This window comes from Myzus persicae, unplaced genomic scaffold (assembly GCF_001856785.1).
Source record: "Myzus persicae strain clone G006 unplaced genomic scaffold, MPER_G0061.0, whole genome shotgun sequence".
Taxonomy (NCBI): domain Eukaryota; kingdom Metazoa; phylum Arthropoda; class Insecta; order Hemiptera; family Aphididae; genus Myzus; species Myzus persicae.
In genome coordinates, this window is record NW_019101158.1 from 290,546 (window position 1) to 307,677 (window position 17,132).

The 17,132-nt window shown below is 26.8% G+C and overlaps 2 protein-coding genes across 3 annotated transcripts in view; one reads left to right on the forward strand and one right to left on the reverse strand.

Moving 5' to 3' along the window:
- LOC111028005 overlaps window positions 1-3,131 on the reverse strand; it is a 5,754-nt gene extending 2,623 nt beyond the window's left edge. Inside the window, exons 1-3 of one of the 2 annotated variants that reach the window (XM_022306527.1) lie at window positions 2,943-3,131; window positions 1,155-1,352; window positions 974-1,085 (exon numbers count right to left, since the gene is read on the reverse strand). In XM_022306527.1, coding sequence (XP_022162219.1) covers window positions 974-1,085; window positions 1,155-1,335 — 293 coding nt within the window. In that variant the 5' untranslated portion in view covers window positions 1,336-1,352; window positions 2,943-3,131. Of the gene's footprint in view, window positions 1-973; window positions 1,086-1,154; window positions 1,353-2,876 lie in introns of both variants that reach the window. The other variant, XM_022306528.1, reaches the window with a different exon arrangement.
- Window positions 3,132-6,069: 2,938 nt separating this feature from the next.
- On the forward strand, window positions 6,070-15,358 carry LOC111028008. Its single transcript, XM_022306532.1, has 12 exons — window positions 6,070-6,305; window positions 6,806-7,050; window positions 7,126-7,202; window positions 7,564-7,612; window positions 8,192-8,469; window positions 10,522-10,723; window positions 11,776-11,952; window positions 12,066-12,492; window positions 12,960-13,010; window positions 13,980-14,042; window positions 14,445-14,621; window positions 14,825-15,358. The coding sequence occupies exons 2-12, from the start codon at window positions 6,857-6,859 to the stop codon at window positions 15,023-15,025; spliced, it is 1,896 nt and encodes a 631-aa protein (XP_022162224.1). The 5' UTR covers window positions 6,070-6,305; window positions 6,806-6,856; the 3' UTR covers window positions 15,026-15,358.
- The last annotated feature ends 1,774 nt before the right edge of the window (window positions 15,359-17,132 follow it).

Genomic DNA, 17,132 nt, shown 5'->3' on the forward strand with positions numbered 1-17,132 from the left:
AGCAGAAATAGTAAAATCATGCTATGATTTTATTCAGTTTTACAAAACTGACGTAACTTCCGATTTAACTAGTCAAGTTCTATCTTTAAAGGAATTTATAAAAAACACTGATATGAAAACAATTAAAGAATTATGTTTATATTTAATAGAAAACGACCTATCATCTTTGTATAGTGAAGTTGTTACATCTTGTATTATATTTTTAAGTTTACCAGTGACTGTAGCATCGGCCGAACGGTCATTTTCTAAACTTAAACTGATTAAAAACTATTTAAGAAACTCGATATCTCAAGACCAACTAACAAACATAAGTATATTAAATATAGAAAGAGCTCGCACTGAAGAACTTGATGTAGAAAAATTAATTATTGACTTTGCCAATCAAAAAAGCAGAAAAAAAAATTTTTTAAAGTAATTTTAATATTATAAATATGTTATTATTTTTGTAATGTAAATGTTTTTATCTAATGTAAATTTGTATTTTTTTAGTTAAAAATAAATTTAAATTGTGGTGGATACTTAACGTTTATATATATAAATATATTTTTCATGAAAAAATGTTGTAAAATTTTGGTAAGTAAGGGGCCCTATTATTTGGTATTGCACCTCGGCCCTATTAACCTTAGTTGCGGCACTGCAGTAAGACTGATGTTTTTTGACCGCAGGTTCTACCTATTACCCATATATCATTATTCATTAACTACCTAATAACTCAATATAAAACAATTTATAATTATAACTCATAACGCAATATATCATATTTATATTTAAACATTTTCCTGTGGATTTTTTCCCGCGGTGTGTTTATTTTCGCGAACTTTTTTTTCGGGATTCATATATTTAATTTTCATTAATAATAAATTATAATAACAGAATGTACTGCTCCAGTGATCTAAATCAAAAAAATATAATCAAATATCATTGGATTATATGTTAATAATGAATGAAGTTTAAATACAAAATATATTTGTACATTTCTGTTGATAAAACTTTTGTATGATTTAAATCATTACGATGATGTGTATAACTGATGTTTTTTTGATTTTGATTCTTGTTAATGGTCGAGAGCTGTAACTTATTCTTATCTAATGAACAAATAAAACATTTTTATATAAGTAAGCAGTAGATAAATTTTTAGTGTGCATTATATTTACTTAGTTTACTATCTAAATTAGGTAAAAATCTCATGACGCAACCACAGTCTCGTATTAAAAATCCTTCAGGTGAAATTCTTTGTTCTGGTATATCTTTGGTAAATTTTAAAGTTTGTTTAAATATTGTTTTACAGTGTGCACTATTATTTTCGTTTAGTGTTTTTCCTTCCGAATTCCACATGGTCTACCTATACTCATCTGCAAAAGTTTTGAAAGTTGTGAAAGGTGGCTATTATATTATGTTAAATAGTAAGTTCCTAGATACTTAATATATTAAAGTAATGTTTAACTGTATTAATATTTAATAGTACCTTCCTACTCTTAATGATAGCTACTCAACTTACATTGTTACATACTATATAACATAATGAATAACATATACCCACCTATAACTATATCTATAGACTTTAACTATTTGCAAGGCCAAATTTAAATTTTAAAAGTTTTAATAATTCACAAGTAACTAAACAAATTTTTGACCACATTTTAGAGCCCAAAAATATTTATGACTGGGAGAGACACCCATAGGGCCGTCCCAAACGAAATAATAAAGGGGGGTGAGATGCATTAATGTGCCAACTCAAAAAAATGTTCTCGCATTGCTGGTGGTGAACTACTTTTTTTATCAGAGGCCACATGCAGAATACCAACCTACCTACCCCCCTAAAATTAATATTTACACTTAAATTCAAATTTCAAGAGTAATTTTATATTTATTGTATAAAAAAAACATCTTTACTCTAATTTTTAATTGCACAGACTGCAAAAACCTAGTACCTACCCACCCACCCACCTACCTAATATCCAATAGAGGCCAAGGCCTCTAGAAAACCCCTTCACTACGCCACTGGGGCTCGACAACTATCTCCTACCTACTTACATACATAGTAATCAGTAGACATATTTTACATCATATTACAAAATATTAAATATTTTATTATGTTCTCTATTTTACTATCTTATATACATATATTTTTTCATCACATCTTGACTAGTATATAAGAATAAAATATTTTCAATAACAGTATTCAGAACACATGTTGCATATTAATTTTACTATCATTGAATGATTGGAATTAATAACGATACAAATTACAAAATAACAAATTCAATAATATTAATTAAGTATTAAATACTGTTAATACTGACTATATAATTTAAGTAAAACAATTTTAGAATATTATCACTTGGTCGATGTCTAGGTGAGACGAGTCAACATAAAATATACGCATTATTATTTACTTCTTTAAATTGAAATTACAGTCGTCAGCACACAACAGTTTCTCATCAGTTATCATAACAGTATTATTAAAAATAACTCAATGATTATTGGAATGTATAGGCAACTTTGTATACTGACATACTGTTATAATAATAAATAATAATTATTATGTACTCGAACGTTGTTAAGTACCTAAATATCATTAGAGTATTTGTGTTAGTTGGCAATCGGAAAATGAACTTATATTCCTTCATAGTATATTATAAATTACAATATATTATTAGGACATATTTGTAATTTGTAGTACTTACAAAACTATTTAAAAACTGTAAAAATAAATTATAAACTCAAATACTTAATTATCAATGTGCCAACTGACATATACCTATTGTACGCTTGGGGTTGGGACACCCCCTAGAACCTCCCTTCGAGACGGCCCTGAACACCCCTCAAATACCACCATGCATATATACGGTACAATTATTAGTATAGGTACTTACTTTAAAATTAAATCTCACATTTAAAAAATACTAAAGTTAGATGAATAGTACTTATACAATACGTACTTCAATTTATTTTAAATCGACTTTTGTATTATTATTGCGTTTTTAAGCTAACTAGTAACTATCTAATTTTAACACTATGATATTTTAAAAATTGCAAAATGTTTGGGTTCATTCGTTCACTACACTTGGAACACTGCTATGATGGTCTGACTGTAGCAGCTGGTAGGTAGAATAGGTTTCGAACTATACACAATTATATTGCAGCATACATACCTATAGGCTATAATTCTAAATCAGAAAGGACATATTTAAAACTGTTAACCGTAAACCTATTTCCGGTTCCTGTTTTTACTCTAAAATAAACACACTCTAGCTGTATACCTAATTGGCTATTATTAATGCTATAGAATCTATATACCCAGCATAATATAGTATAGGTATAGTAGTATATAGCCGTATAGCTGTACAGGCATTGAATCGATTCAATTTAATCCAAACTCAATATAATGACATGTGGAAATGTGGAATTCTAGAATGTGACACATATATATAATGTATTCATGTGATGAGTGTATATTTATATACAATATATACGTATATAAGCTCAACGAATGTATAGATATGAATACATATCGATGTATACATATTATGAGCCGCAAGCAAACATATAGGTATATAGGTAGGAACGTGTATATGATATTATATGCACAGGTACATGGCTGACAACATGGTTAATGAAAAGAATCACTAGACCATAAATATTTGATTAAAAATAGGGAGAAGTATACTGTAACTGTATGCATATTTTCATTTTGTATTGGTAGGTACCTACGTATAAACCGGAAGTAACTCGGAGCTCAGCGGATTCAACTAAACCTTTAACCATAACAGTGTAGTTGAAATAATAATAATAATAATAATATAAATGTATAAGTAAGTTGCAGTGTCACAATATTAGTTCACAAACGTATATAGGGTGAGAGGGGTGACATTGTGACAACATCAGTGGCGTAAAGATAGGGTGGCCTAGGTGGCTCAATGCCGCAGGCCTCCAAACTAAAAATGTTAGTTAACGGGATATCAATAACAACAACAAAATAAAAAAAACATAAATGAAAAATTTATTTCAGAAATTCGTAGTATGAGAACAATTCAAAAAAATATAATTAATACGATTTCAATCATAAGTGAACTAGCAGATTTAATTACAATAAAAACTTCTTATTGTCATCAAGTTTCGCAGACATTTGCAGATATAATATTAATATTTTACGTTTGGTTCTCCCGGTAACCAGTGCTGGCGCAGTGTTGCAGAGTGCAGAGTGCAGACTGCAGAACGATCGGATTCAAAACTGAAAATAATTAAGAACTTTTAAGGAAATACCATGAGCGTCAAGAGCGTCTTCGATGTCTAGCTTTAATATCGATAGAAATAATGATGTAAACTATTGTAAAGTTGAAAAAAAACTTTGATAGTTTGATAAATTATTCGATTAATAGACATAATTAAAAATTTTGAAGTTGAGGTAATATAGAGTTATTTTTGTTTATTTTAAAAAAGGTTTTAGGTTTTATGTCACTGCTCACGGCCCCCTAAAATGCAAGTTACGACAATGCCTGTGAGCTGTGTCACAAGATAATAATATAATATTATTAAACAAATGTGACTCACTGCCGCATAGGCTGTACCTTTGAATTCTAAATACATGATGATTCACTTAGCATATCCAACCCCTTCTTTTTCTACAACAATGCAGTTATTTAAAATCTGATTTTTGGAACTTAATTATGCTTAAATATCATATTTATTTAGGGGTTTCTAAACATGCTTTTCATCGTGGCACATTATTATTAGGTACATACTGGTCATACTGATACCTATTTTAAGTATAATATGATCTAAGGGGCTGTTATACGGGATAGGATACTTGTCCCGATGCCCCTATAATACTATGATGGTATACCTTAAATTTTGAAGTTAACCTAACCTTTAAAGGGGAGGGGGTCAAACTTTTTTTTTGATGTGGGTTATTCAACTTTTTTTAAACAAAACCGAAACCACTCTATACTTGCTTATGTACCTACATATCTTTAAAACTTTTCAACTTTTCACATTAATTATTTTTTAAACTCTTTTATTATGCTATCCATAGGTACTTTTTTATCAGGATATATTTATTATAATTTATAATTAATCCTTGATTGTAAATATATAGATATCCTTAGTAAAGTTTTTATACAGAACATGTCGCTACCGCATGGCTGAAGAAGCACGTTCACATGTCACACTAAGTACCTACTTATTATACAACCCATACTTACTGGTAATATGTATAATAATATGTTAGACATAAGACATAACTACACGTAGGTATGTGATAAAAATTAGGAAAAATGTTTTCAATAATATATTATACTCTTATTCATATTTTCATTTCATTTTTTACCACTGTTACTTAGGATATATTACAAATGAGAGATGAATTATGTTTTTTAGCAATTATTTCATTTGCAAAACAAAGTACCTACCAATTAATAACTCGTATATTCTAGCTAAACGTTAACAAATATTAAGTGAAATTGATGAAATGTTTTATTTTAAGTTTGTGTGTTGTATTGTCTAAAAAAATTAGGGTGCTATTAACGATTCGTTAGTCGTCGACAATTTGAGGTCCATTCCAATTGGCCATTACTCAGGACCACCAATCACAATCAACAATCGTGTAATAAAAAAATACATATTGGCAATAATAGTAGTGTTTCGTGTGAACAATGTAAATAAAATTATCTACAACGGTCAACGTGCTCGTGCGAATGGTAAATGTTAGTTACGCAGCCGCCACTAGGCACGGGCTAAGATCGTAGCACGGTGTGTCGGTGTAAAGAAGACACACTGTCAATCATAGAGCATAATATGAGAATTTAGAATACAAACCAAGTTAGATCCATCACAGATTATACGAAAGGATTTCATATTATAATCTGTGCTCGGCGGATCTATCTTAGTTCCTGATGCGAGCTGCTGTCTGCTGGTGAAATGAGGAGACTTGTTGTCTGTTGATAAGCAGTGAAGCACTATCATAGAAAAGAGGGCACTATCAATGCTACATTATACATTTATATTTTATGACCTTATCATATACTTCAATTCGTGATAAATACGATTCTAAAATATAAATACAAATAATATTATTATTGTTAAATAATTGTTTTGACTTTATTAAATTACTGCAATTATTTTTTCATGTGCAATTTTCATAATATTGTTTTGTTTTAGTATATCTAGTTAATGTATAGAAATAACTAATTGAATTGAAGTACATTTACCTGTTAATGTATGAAAAAAATTATGTTCAGTTTTAAAATTATTAAAACTGAATAGGACAGTTTACTTACTTTTATTAATATGTTGTAATATTTTTGGTAAGCCATAACTATTATCTAAATAATAAAATTTAATTTCTTCGATTTTGTGTAAAAATAAATCATTATTTATCAGTACCTATCTAATATTAATAATATATTTTATAATGTAGGTTACCTATTTTATGCATGATAGTTCTGAGTGAAAAAAAAATAGTTAATCAGATTTTTAGATAGATAATTGGTAATAATAATTGTAATATTTTAAAAGAATATAATTTTGTATTTATTAATAGTTTTAAATATATTCTGTTAACAATTTTAACTGCAAAAGTGAAAACATTAAATAAAGAATGAAAATATTTCACAATATTGATAGGGTTAATATTATTACTCATAATTTTATTTTTGGGAATTCAAAAGTAATGGATGCAATTTTAATTTATCTATTTAAAATTGTAATTATTGATTATTATTTACTATTGAGTACAATTAAAATAAGTACGTATTATGAATTATTTATTTAAACATGTAATATACGATTCTAAAATTTTTTTAAGTATTTTTTGGCTGACTTATAAAGCACATCAAATTATGAAAATACAACTGCAATGGCCGAAGATTATGATCAAGTTCCTGAAGTAATGGTAGAAAATTTGGAAGAAATATATGTACTCAATGAACAAAATATTCAAGAAACTAATGAAGGTCAATTAAAAAGACCACCTTCTGATACTCCTCGAAATAGAAGTCCTGTTACTATACAAGAATGGGTAGATTCATTAATCACCACTGTTGATCAAAAGTAATTATTTTTTTAAATTTTTTTTATAAGTTGGACTTAATAGTTATTTATTTGTTGTATTCTAATTATTTTTAGAGAAGATTTTGATAATATAGAATCTTCCACACTCATAAATAGTTTGGAAGTCGATAATCTTACGTTAGGAGCAGAAGGTAATATCATAATTATTTAATTTTAATTTCAATTTTATAATTATTTATACTTTATTTATATGGTAACATGGGAAAAAAATTTATTTAGATGGCGAACTGGTCATAGTCTTAAAATGCGCATTGTATATATTTGTTTATACTGACAAAAAATTTAATTATTTAAAAATGGAATTTTATGGAATAGAAATTTTATTTAATAGTTTACTGTTTAAACATTATAATATCTACCAACAATTAGGAATGAATTATTAATCATACTATTCATCATACATTCATACTTTTCATTCATACAAATTTTAGACATGTTTTTTTTATTTGAAATATAAATTTGATTACATACCATTTTTTGTTTTATTTGTAGCTGGACACTTATCTAGAACTATTCCAAATGTCACTGTAACAACTGAAAGGTAATTTTTGTTTATTTGTGTTACTTGTAATGTGTTAATTTTATGATATTGAATTAATATAACTATCAAAAACATATTTATAATTATACCATACTATATTTTGAGGCAATATACCTAAATAGTCTCAAAAGCCAAAATGTTGTATCATAATTTGGAACGAATAACTTGGAAGTTAAATTTGAATAGGATCTATGGCATACATGTTTAAAGTTAAATCTACATTATTATCATAGATATACCTAGAAAGTAAATTAAAAAGTATGAATTCATAAATTTGATTTATAATTTACAAGATTTTTTTATTAAGCTATATGCATATTAAAATATAATTCAATTTAAACTATAAATATATATACTTTATATGATTGATAGTTAATAATAATTCCATAGATTTAGTATAGTATTATATTTAATCTATGATTCTACTTTTTATTTTTAATTATATAGGAATATATAGGAAAATATAATTACTATTATGATTATTAACAGGGCTTACAAGAGTTAAAATGATAGATTTTTTACATAGGATGTTTTAAACATATTTGTAATTTATCTTTTTTAATTTACATTTTATTAAAGTAATATTGTACGTGCACCATCAGAAGCCGAGAGTCAAACTTCCAGTTTTGATTCCAAATTATTAAACGCCCGTAAACCAGATCCTGAAGAAATATTACTAGGTTTAGGATTTGGCGGTGGAACTGAATCAACTACATATGGCGAGTATGGACGTGTTCCAAAGCGATTTTTACAGCCATCCCAACTAAAGGGGGTTTCTGTAGAAGAGTACTTAAAACACCAACAAGAACTCATTTATATGTATGAATCTGGATTATGGGGTTACCGTGGATTAACTGGTAGGTTATCGTTAATTTTATAATTTATTACATTCATATTGATATTTTATAAAGTTTTTAGTTAAATATATGTATTATGTATATATATATAATTTTATTCATTAACAAAAATTAATGGAGGAAGATCTTTTCATTCAGGTACATTGATGGAACATCAATCTACAGGTGTTTCAGTAAACAATTGTATAATGTAAGTTCATTCTACAGCTGTTGTGCCAAATTTGTTGATTGTTTTGTTGCTGTTTAGATTTTTCTTTGTTATTTTTTTTTGCATGTTATAACTATAACTGTAGTATTGAGTATCTTATCGACTTCATTATAATTCTATTTAAGGAATACATTTTTTAATTTATCAAATTTAATGAATATTTTTAAAAATTTAAATTTACTATTACCATTTCGATACAATTATTTTTGTAACACATTCTATAAATTTTTAACTGTTCATGACTAATTCAGTTCTGCTATTTGAGTTTTTTTTATAGGGATGTCAAAATGTCTAAAAAGGCCAAATTGTTTTCATTGTCTGGCCACTTTTTCTTTATTGTAGTAAATACATGTATTTTATGTATGCATGGGGGTTGAATGGTTATTATTATTTAATATTTTGATGAATTAAAAGAGTTTTTAATATGACATGCATATAATAAACAATAATAAACATCGATAAATAATAAGTATAAATTACTTTCATACTTATTACATTAAATTTGCATTAGTCATAAGCGTTTGTAAATTGTATGTTAACAATAAGTTGCAGACGAAATAGAAGTGCAAAAGTTACTTTGCTACCCCCCAAACAGCCAGCATCCCCGGAATAATTATTGGTGAAATTTAAATTATGAAATTATCATAGTTATTAAATTTCAACAATTCAGTTTTTTTTAAATATATTTTAAAAAATTTAATGTTTCTAACTTTAATTATAAAGAGTATTATACATATTAAATAACTAAATTAATATTAAATGCAATTTGAATGAATTTGATTTAACATTCAAGGTTTTTGTTATTGTATTGTTGGAAATGTTAACTAATGTTAATATACTATTCAGTGATTAATTTGTTAATTTTTAAATTTATTCAAATTTAATTATTAAATCTATGTATTAATAGTTGTTAAGAGAACACTACACTGACATTCGTTGTCTCCGACTTGCAAGTGGGTAAAATAGCAAATTTTACACTCAATAGATCACATTCATCTCTTTTGGCTTAAAAATAGAGTGAATTTATACCTCTTATAAAATGTAAAAATAATGTTATTATTTATCTAGAGCATTTCATAGGCTTTTTATTATATTTTAATTTTAAAACGAGTTATGTGTCAGACACAACAATTGTCAGTGTTGTATCCTCTTAAGTTACTAGTTGGTATGTTTATGTTGTCAGTTAAAAAAAAAACTAGCCTTTTAAGTAAATTACTAAGTAATACAATTATATTAATTATTTATTCTTAAATCTCATTAATTTTTTAATTTACCAAAAGAAATGTGTACTAATCCACTTGTTATTATGTATTGTTAAGTATCATATTTAAAATACTTTTTATGGTTCGTAATAATTACAACAGTATTGTTATTGCAATAAAGTATTAAATACACATTTAATTAAATATATTTGTACCTATTTGATGACTGTATTAGATAGTTTAATAGGTTTGTTTTAACTATATTATGCCATTTGCTGAATATTAAGCCTCACCTTACCCTTAGCTAATATTTAGTTAGAAAAGCTTAATCATCACATTTTATATAAAAGCATTTATAATACATTTTTGTCATTGATCATTTAATAATATAAAAAAATAAAATAAACAAAAAAGTATATATTTTTTTCTTTATTTAATTTAGAAACTTAAAGAATTATTTTTTAATTGGTCAATTATACAAATATTATACATGTTACACACAATTAAATAATTAATTTTTAATTTTTAGTATTGATAAAAAATTTTTGATTTTTAAATTTTTTTGAAGCAGACTTATTGAAAAAATGATTGTGTGTACATTAAATTTGTTTTTAAATGTTCTAATTTATAATTATTTTATAGGACCACCACATGCGAGCCCATCAGTAATAGTCGCAAAAATCATGGAAAAACTTCGAGAACACGAACGCGACATGACGTGCCCAAAAGGTTCTTCAAGAGTCACGGGTCCAACAACTAAATCTATGCATTTTTCAGGAAAAAGTGCAAAACAAACCTCAAATCGATTTAATAAAGCTGCTGAAAACATTCTCACAAAAATTAGGTACTGAATATACTTTTAAAAATTTCTTTCATCATAGACATCTATTAATCTTTAAATATAAATTCCATAGAGAAACAATATCAAAGAAAAATATCCATGATCATTTTAGAGGTGAATGATTAACATCATATTTTATTACTTAACTTTATTATGGATGTCTAGTTTGCCTATTATAATTTGATGATAAATAAGTATGATGATTGTATTATTATTGAGGAGCTATAAAAAGTTCGCCTGCAGTAATTTAACCAACAAATATTTAGATTGAATAATATTTTAACAGAAAATATTTCAGCCAAATAATATCTTTGACTTTTTAGCTGCGAAATATGTTGTCCGCACTGTATTTTATCTGTCTGCTAAAATATTGTCGATGAAAATATTTGTCTGCTAAACTACTGTCAGCTAAAGTACCAGTTTGCTCAATTTTTTGTAAAATATGTTTCAATCATGTCCACTAAAAAATTTTGGGCCAAAATGCTATTCAAACACAATACTTTTGGATTTTGTATGCGCTCCCTTATTTTTATCTTTTAATGGCATTTAATATTCATATTAATATGTAACTAAACATATTATTGTACTGTTTAATAACATTCAGTTAAAATTTGAACATAAATAATTTCTTGATAATTTAAATTATGACTCATATTAGAGTGGTAACAATTATTGTATCATGCACACTATATTATCTGAATTAAAAGTAGTTAATACACCATAACTACACCATATAACTAGCTAATAATAGTTAATAATTTATAGTAGTAATAGTTTGTTTGATTTTAAATACATATTTTTTTCTATCTTTTCTTGCTAGTAGTTATTACAAATATGAAATATAGTTAAGTAATAAAATAATTATATGAAAAAAAAATTACATAATAAACTAAAGTAAACATTAAGTACTTATCTTTAAATACAACTGAAATAAATAATTACAAATCTATTGATAAGATAAATTTTTAAATACATTTTATAGTTAAAACAACCAAATATGTAACCTATTTATTTCTATAATTATCTATGTTTGAATGTTTTACTATGTTTCATAGGTGCACACCTGGTAGTGTTTTAACTCCAGACAACCGTAAATGGCTTGACAGTCAAGGTGGTGACAAATCACCAGAAATGTCGAGACGACTATTAATTGGTCAGCAGTCGTTTGTGTTAACTCGTGATGGTACTTTAATAGAGACACCGCCATCTAGTGTTATTGCTGATAATGAAAAGTTGGTCAATTTTCAAACACTAATTTCTCAATTTTGTTAATACTTGCCACATATTAATGTGCATTCAAAGGTTATTAAAGTTTGAAATAATTATTTTAATTTATACATTTCAGTTTACCAGTACCATCTGACACAAAAGAAACTAACGAGAAAGTTCAAAATACTGTTAGTGAGAGTTCTCCTCACTTAGATGAAGATACTAATGTGATATTTAAAGTTGATTCATCATCATCTGTAAATTCAGATACACAGTTTCAAAAAGAAAATAGCTTGTCAATTGATATACATAAAAAAGATACCAAAATGGACCAGTTAAAACCTATGTTTGATTCAAGTCAACCTTTTGATAAAGATTATAGCCCTGAAAGAGATTTAGAAGAATTATTATCTATAGTCGAGCCTTGTCAAGATGTAAGTAAAGCGAGTTCAGAAGTTGATTCAGGTGCAGCATCTGATAGTGCTGATACATCATGTGCACAAACAAATTTAATATCTTTAACTGAAAATGAATTAACAGCAAATGAAGATATTTCTTCTAAAGTAAGTCATTATATTAAAGTCAAATTTGTAGGATTACACAAAACACTACAATACTCATAGTTTAAATCTATCTCGTATTCGGTCCCCAGGTAGAAGAAAAAGGGGGTGAGCAGCGATTAGCCATTAAAATATACAAAAACAAAAATAATACATATATGAATAATGACAGAGAAGGAAGTCACCCTAACAGAAGTTATTAATTGTTTGGACTATTAAATTTAAATGTTTACCTTCAATAAAATTAACATAAATATTTATTTTTAACTGTTTATGTTTATTTTGTTCATGATTTCAGATAATAAATTCATATAATATTGTTGATCTTAGAGTGTGGGATAATACTTTTACCAGTCCCTGTTATTAAAAAAATCTAATATTCTTAGTTAATAAGTCATGTATACTCTAAAAAATATACTATATATTTTATTCTTGTTTGAGAACTAAAAATTGTTTTTTTTTTTTTACAGAACATATTTAGGCAATATGAAGATTTATGTAATCTGAGATTGAGATTAAATGTAAGTTAATATTAGCTAATTACTTAAGGATTTATCAATTTTAGTGTATAATAAAAACGCTGTGTCTAAAGCACCGGGCGGGCGCCTGTAATATTTGTTAACTAGGAGCTCTGTGCACCCTGCTCCGGTACAAACTTTATGAGACAGAGCAACGAAAGTATACAATTTGTAAATATACAAAATATTCATATTGTTGAGTAGTCCGTAGTTTATTAGTTTAAAATAGTTAACACTTATTATACAACAATATAGAAAAATTCATAAGATAAAAAAAAAAAATGTAAAAATATAATCGACGATAATATTAATTTACTCTGACAGTCATAAGGTAACATTAATTAAATTGAATTAAACACAATTAAAGCAAAACCAATCCTTATGACTACTATTATAATATATTCAAATGAGGGGCGAGGGCGCCCGTTGCTCAAGATGCAGCGTAATCAAAATAATATGTCTAACGTATAATCTGAAATATTTTAATTTTGTTTTTGTAAGAACAATACATTTAAAATTATTTAAAGAAAAGTTTGGTCAAAAAAAAAAAAAATTTTTTGTTTCCCAATTTTTTTTTTATTGAATCAAAGTACTTCAATTTTCTAGTAAATTAATTCAAACTTTTATATTTTCTATCGGTTGTGATTTAATTATTATAGCGATGATAAAATCTATAAACTTGTCTATAGTTGGTATATATAAACTCGGATGCAAAAAATATATTTTCTAAAAAAATTGGTTATTTTTATAACCCTTTATAAATATTTTTTGTATTGTATAATAAACAATATTTTAACACCCAATTTTAACCAAAGAGTATCAAAATTCAAAGGGTTTGTATTGTATTAGCATAAAAAAAACTTTTAGTTTTAAATTTTAAACAACAAAACACAAATATCATGTTTGTCTATACATTTGCATGTCTGTTTTTTACTACTGTTAATTTTTTTTTATAAATTATTTATTTTAAAGGTATTAGGTTGTCCATTCAATATTGTGCCTCAAGATCAATTTATGTCCCTCACTGCAGAACAGGTAAATTAATGATATAGTTTGGGTAAAATGATTAATGTTTTAAAAAAAATGAGTAATAGTTTATTTTTAAATCTAATTTTACCTTCAATTTTGGTACCAAATACTAATTCAATATTATAAGAATACTTTAGGTAGGTAAATAGTATTTATGCACTTATATTTCTTGATATATTATGAATTATGATTGTTTCTAAGGTACTATGTACTTTTCATTAAATTTTATCATAGCTCATAACTTGTATAAGTAAAGTAGTACAAATCATTAAATTTATAATTGTCTATTCTGAACTGTAGATTATTATGTAGACATATTCATTATTGTGGTTATAACATTTAATTTTAATAATTAAGTAAAAAAATATAAGCACTTTATTCATGAATATATTTTAACAGTGTTAATAGAGATGTGCACTTCAGTGTAAAATTTTGAGACTTGCACTCCGCGTTTACTTAAATAAGCTTACCGATGACGAAGTACACCATGAACTGCAAAGTTGTTTGGGAGCAGAAGTTCAACATGTGGCTGACCTATTAGATTCAAATTCTGACGTGGACAAACTAGCAATAATTGTTCGACAGGTAGTTGCTATATATTTTAATTTTAAATTAACCGTATAATACTCCTAATAAAATTAATATTTTGGATTTTTAACTTGCTTGCCTATAATTATTAAATAATCATAATTAGTTAAATATCAAATATGCATTAATTTATCGAATATTCTGTTATTTTGGTTAGTAACATGTAAATTGTTAACTTTATTTTTTCAGCCTTATTGTAGATGACCGTTCTACTACATCATCAGACACATTTAAATAGCCAACTGGCAGAATTAACCGTCAGAGCTCAAAATCCAACCGCATGTCATGACATGTGTGAATTGATATTACAGAGGGTTCGAGGACTCGAACAGCTCGTTGAACAGAATGCAAACGAATTAGCTCTAATGAAAGCCCAACTACTGAATAAGAAAACCTTATGATTATGATTTATTATTATTGATTTGTAATGCTTAGTGCTTACCTATATAATTATTCATTAAAGTAGTCATTGAACAATAAAATAATTTATGATTGACGTTAAGTAATAATAACTTATTATTCAATACTTATTTAGACTCTTCTAGTTCCACTATTGTCCATTAATGTTTTAAAAACCATAATTGCCTGAACTCTTACATCACAATCACTTAAAAATGTGTATTTGAATTATTTTTGATAAGACAAATCCTGTAGGTATAATGTGCCTATCTAATAATGTATTAATATACATGGCATAATATCTACACTAGTACGAATGTCAATCAAACTTTTCATTTTTTGTTTTTTAATTGTTAATTTTCCCTATACCTAATAATAATGTGACATTATAGAATCAATAGATGGGAGGCCCCCAGCCTTGGATTCGGATTTCGTGTAAATTGGGCATCTCTACTCCTCCTATCTTTTTTATGAGTAAAATCTTTAAATTACAAATTAAATTGTTTAACTTTTATTCATAGACTAGCTGTTAAATTTGACTGCGCCCAAAAAATAATGAGAAAATATAAAAACCAGCATTGCGATACATAGGTGTATCTCGGTTTTCTTATACCTCAGTTCACTGATACGTCGGTGTCAGTGCGTACTTGGTTTTGTGAAATAATTCGACCTAGATGGGCAATCGCAAGTTATGGTTTGGATTTGGCACTTGGTATATTTTTAATGTAATTAAAATTTTTCTGATATCTCTTAACACAATCTCTGATATTTTCATCAAAGTCAAAAAGTAGTCTTTGAGTACCTATACAGGCTACAAACATACATTTAGTTTTAAGATATAGTTCCTTTGTTTGAGGCCATGCTATCTAGACAATTTGATGCATGTTTTTACCTCTCTGCCCGAGTAACCAATGCAGGTATGTATACTTAGGAGTTTTTCATGGAAAGGGTCCATCTTATTTTTCAAACACATAAATGGGGACTACTATCCCCCCCCCCCACAGCAGCCACTAAAATAGAATATCAATTCATTACAATTCTAAGTATAAAACAATTTTGGAGTTTTAAAGTAAATTTTGCAGAAATATCATTACTGGTAAATGAAAGTTATTTAAAGTTAATTTATAACCATGTTTTGTTATTTCTAGGTTTATAACGGGCATCTGGTTGGTTGTTCTAACAGAATAGGTGCAATTTCAACTATACGGCTCTCATGTAGTATTTAAACGTATTTAAACGTTAATAAGTCGCAAACGAATGACACAAATTAAATGCTGCAAACGATAAAATTATTTTTTTCAATATGCTTATAGATTTTCGTTATCGAAAATAGGTAGGTAGTTGCCATTGGAAAATCGAAAGTTAATAGTGTTTTATCCAATAAGAGAGACAGTCAAAATTTTCAAAATTATAACACATTGTAAGACATTGTTGTATGGTAAAACAGTAAAACCTAAAAAATTAAAAACAAAAAAATTATCTTAAAATTCCTAATACTTACCGAGATATTGATGACTGGTTCGTGGTAAAATAATCACCCTGTAGTATACACATACGGTTATTATAAATTTTTTATTTTTTATTTTTAAAACTTATTAATGTATGTAACAATTTTTTTATTCATTTATATACCATCATAACTGTTTTTTAAATGTTTAACATAGTGCACTAGGCATATAAAATGTATAGTGTGCTCTATTGTACAATTTGTATTTATTTATTTTTTATTTTGAAAATCATACAATCAACATAATACAAGACGTGTAGGCGTGTAGCGTAATAAGCATAAATGATATGATATTACAAGTTACAACTTACGTGGCTTGTTGGTATGAGGAAATAACCATTTATTGGCGGTTCTTTGGTGTGAGTTTAATAAGAGGTTATGATATGAGTTTAATTAATGGTCCTTGGGCCATTGTTGATTGAGCATTCTGAAAGGAATTCTCATATGCAAATAAATAAAACTGAATTCTATACAATACTCTTAAACTTATAAAATATAGACCAATTTTATTCACTTTGACAAAAGTTTAATTACCTACTGCAGCTATTCCCAACCTCTTTAGCTGTAAGGACCACCAATTTAAAAAAATAATCTTTGAAGCC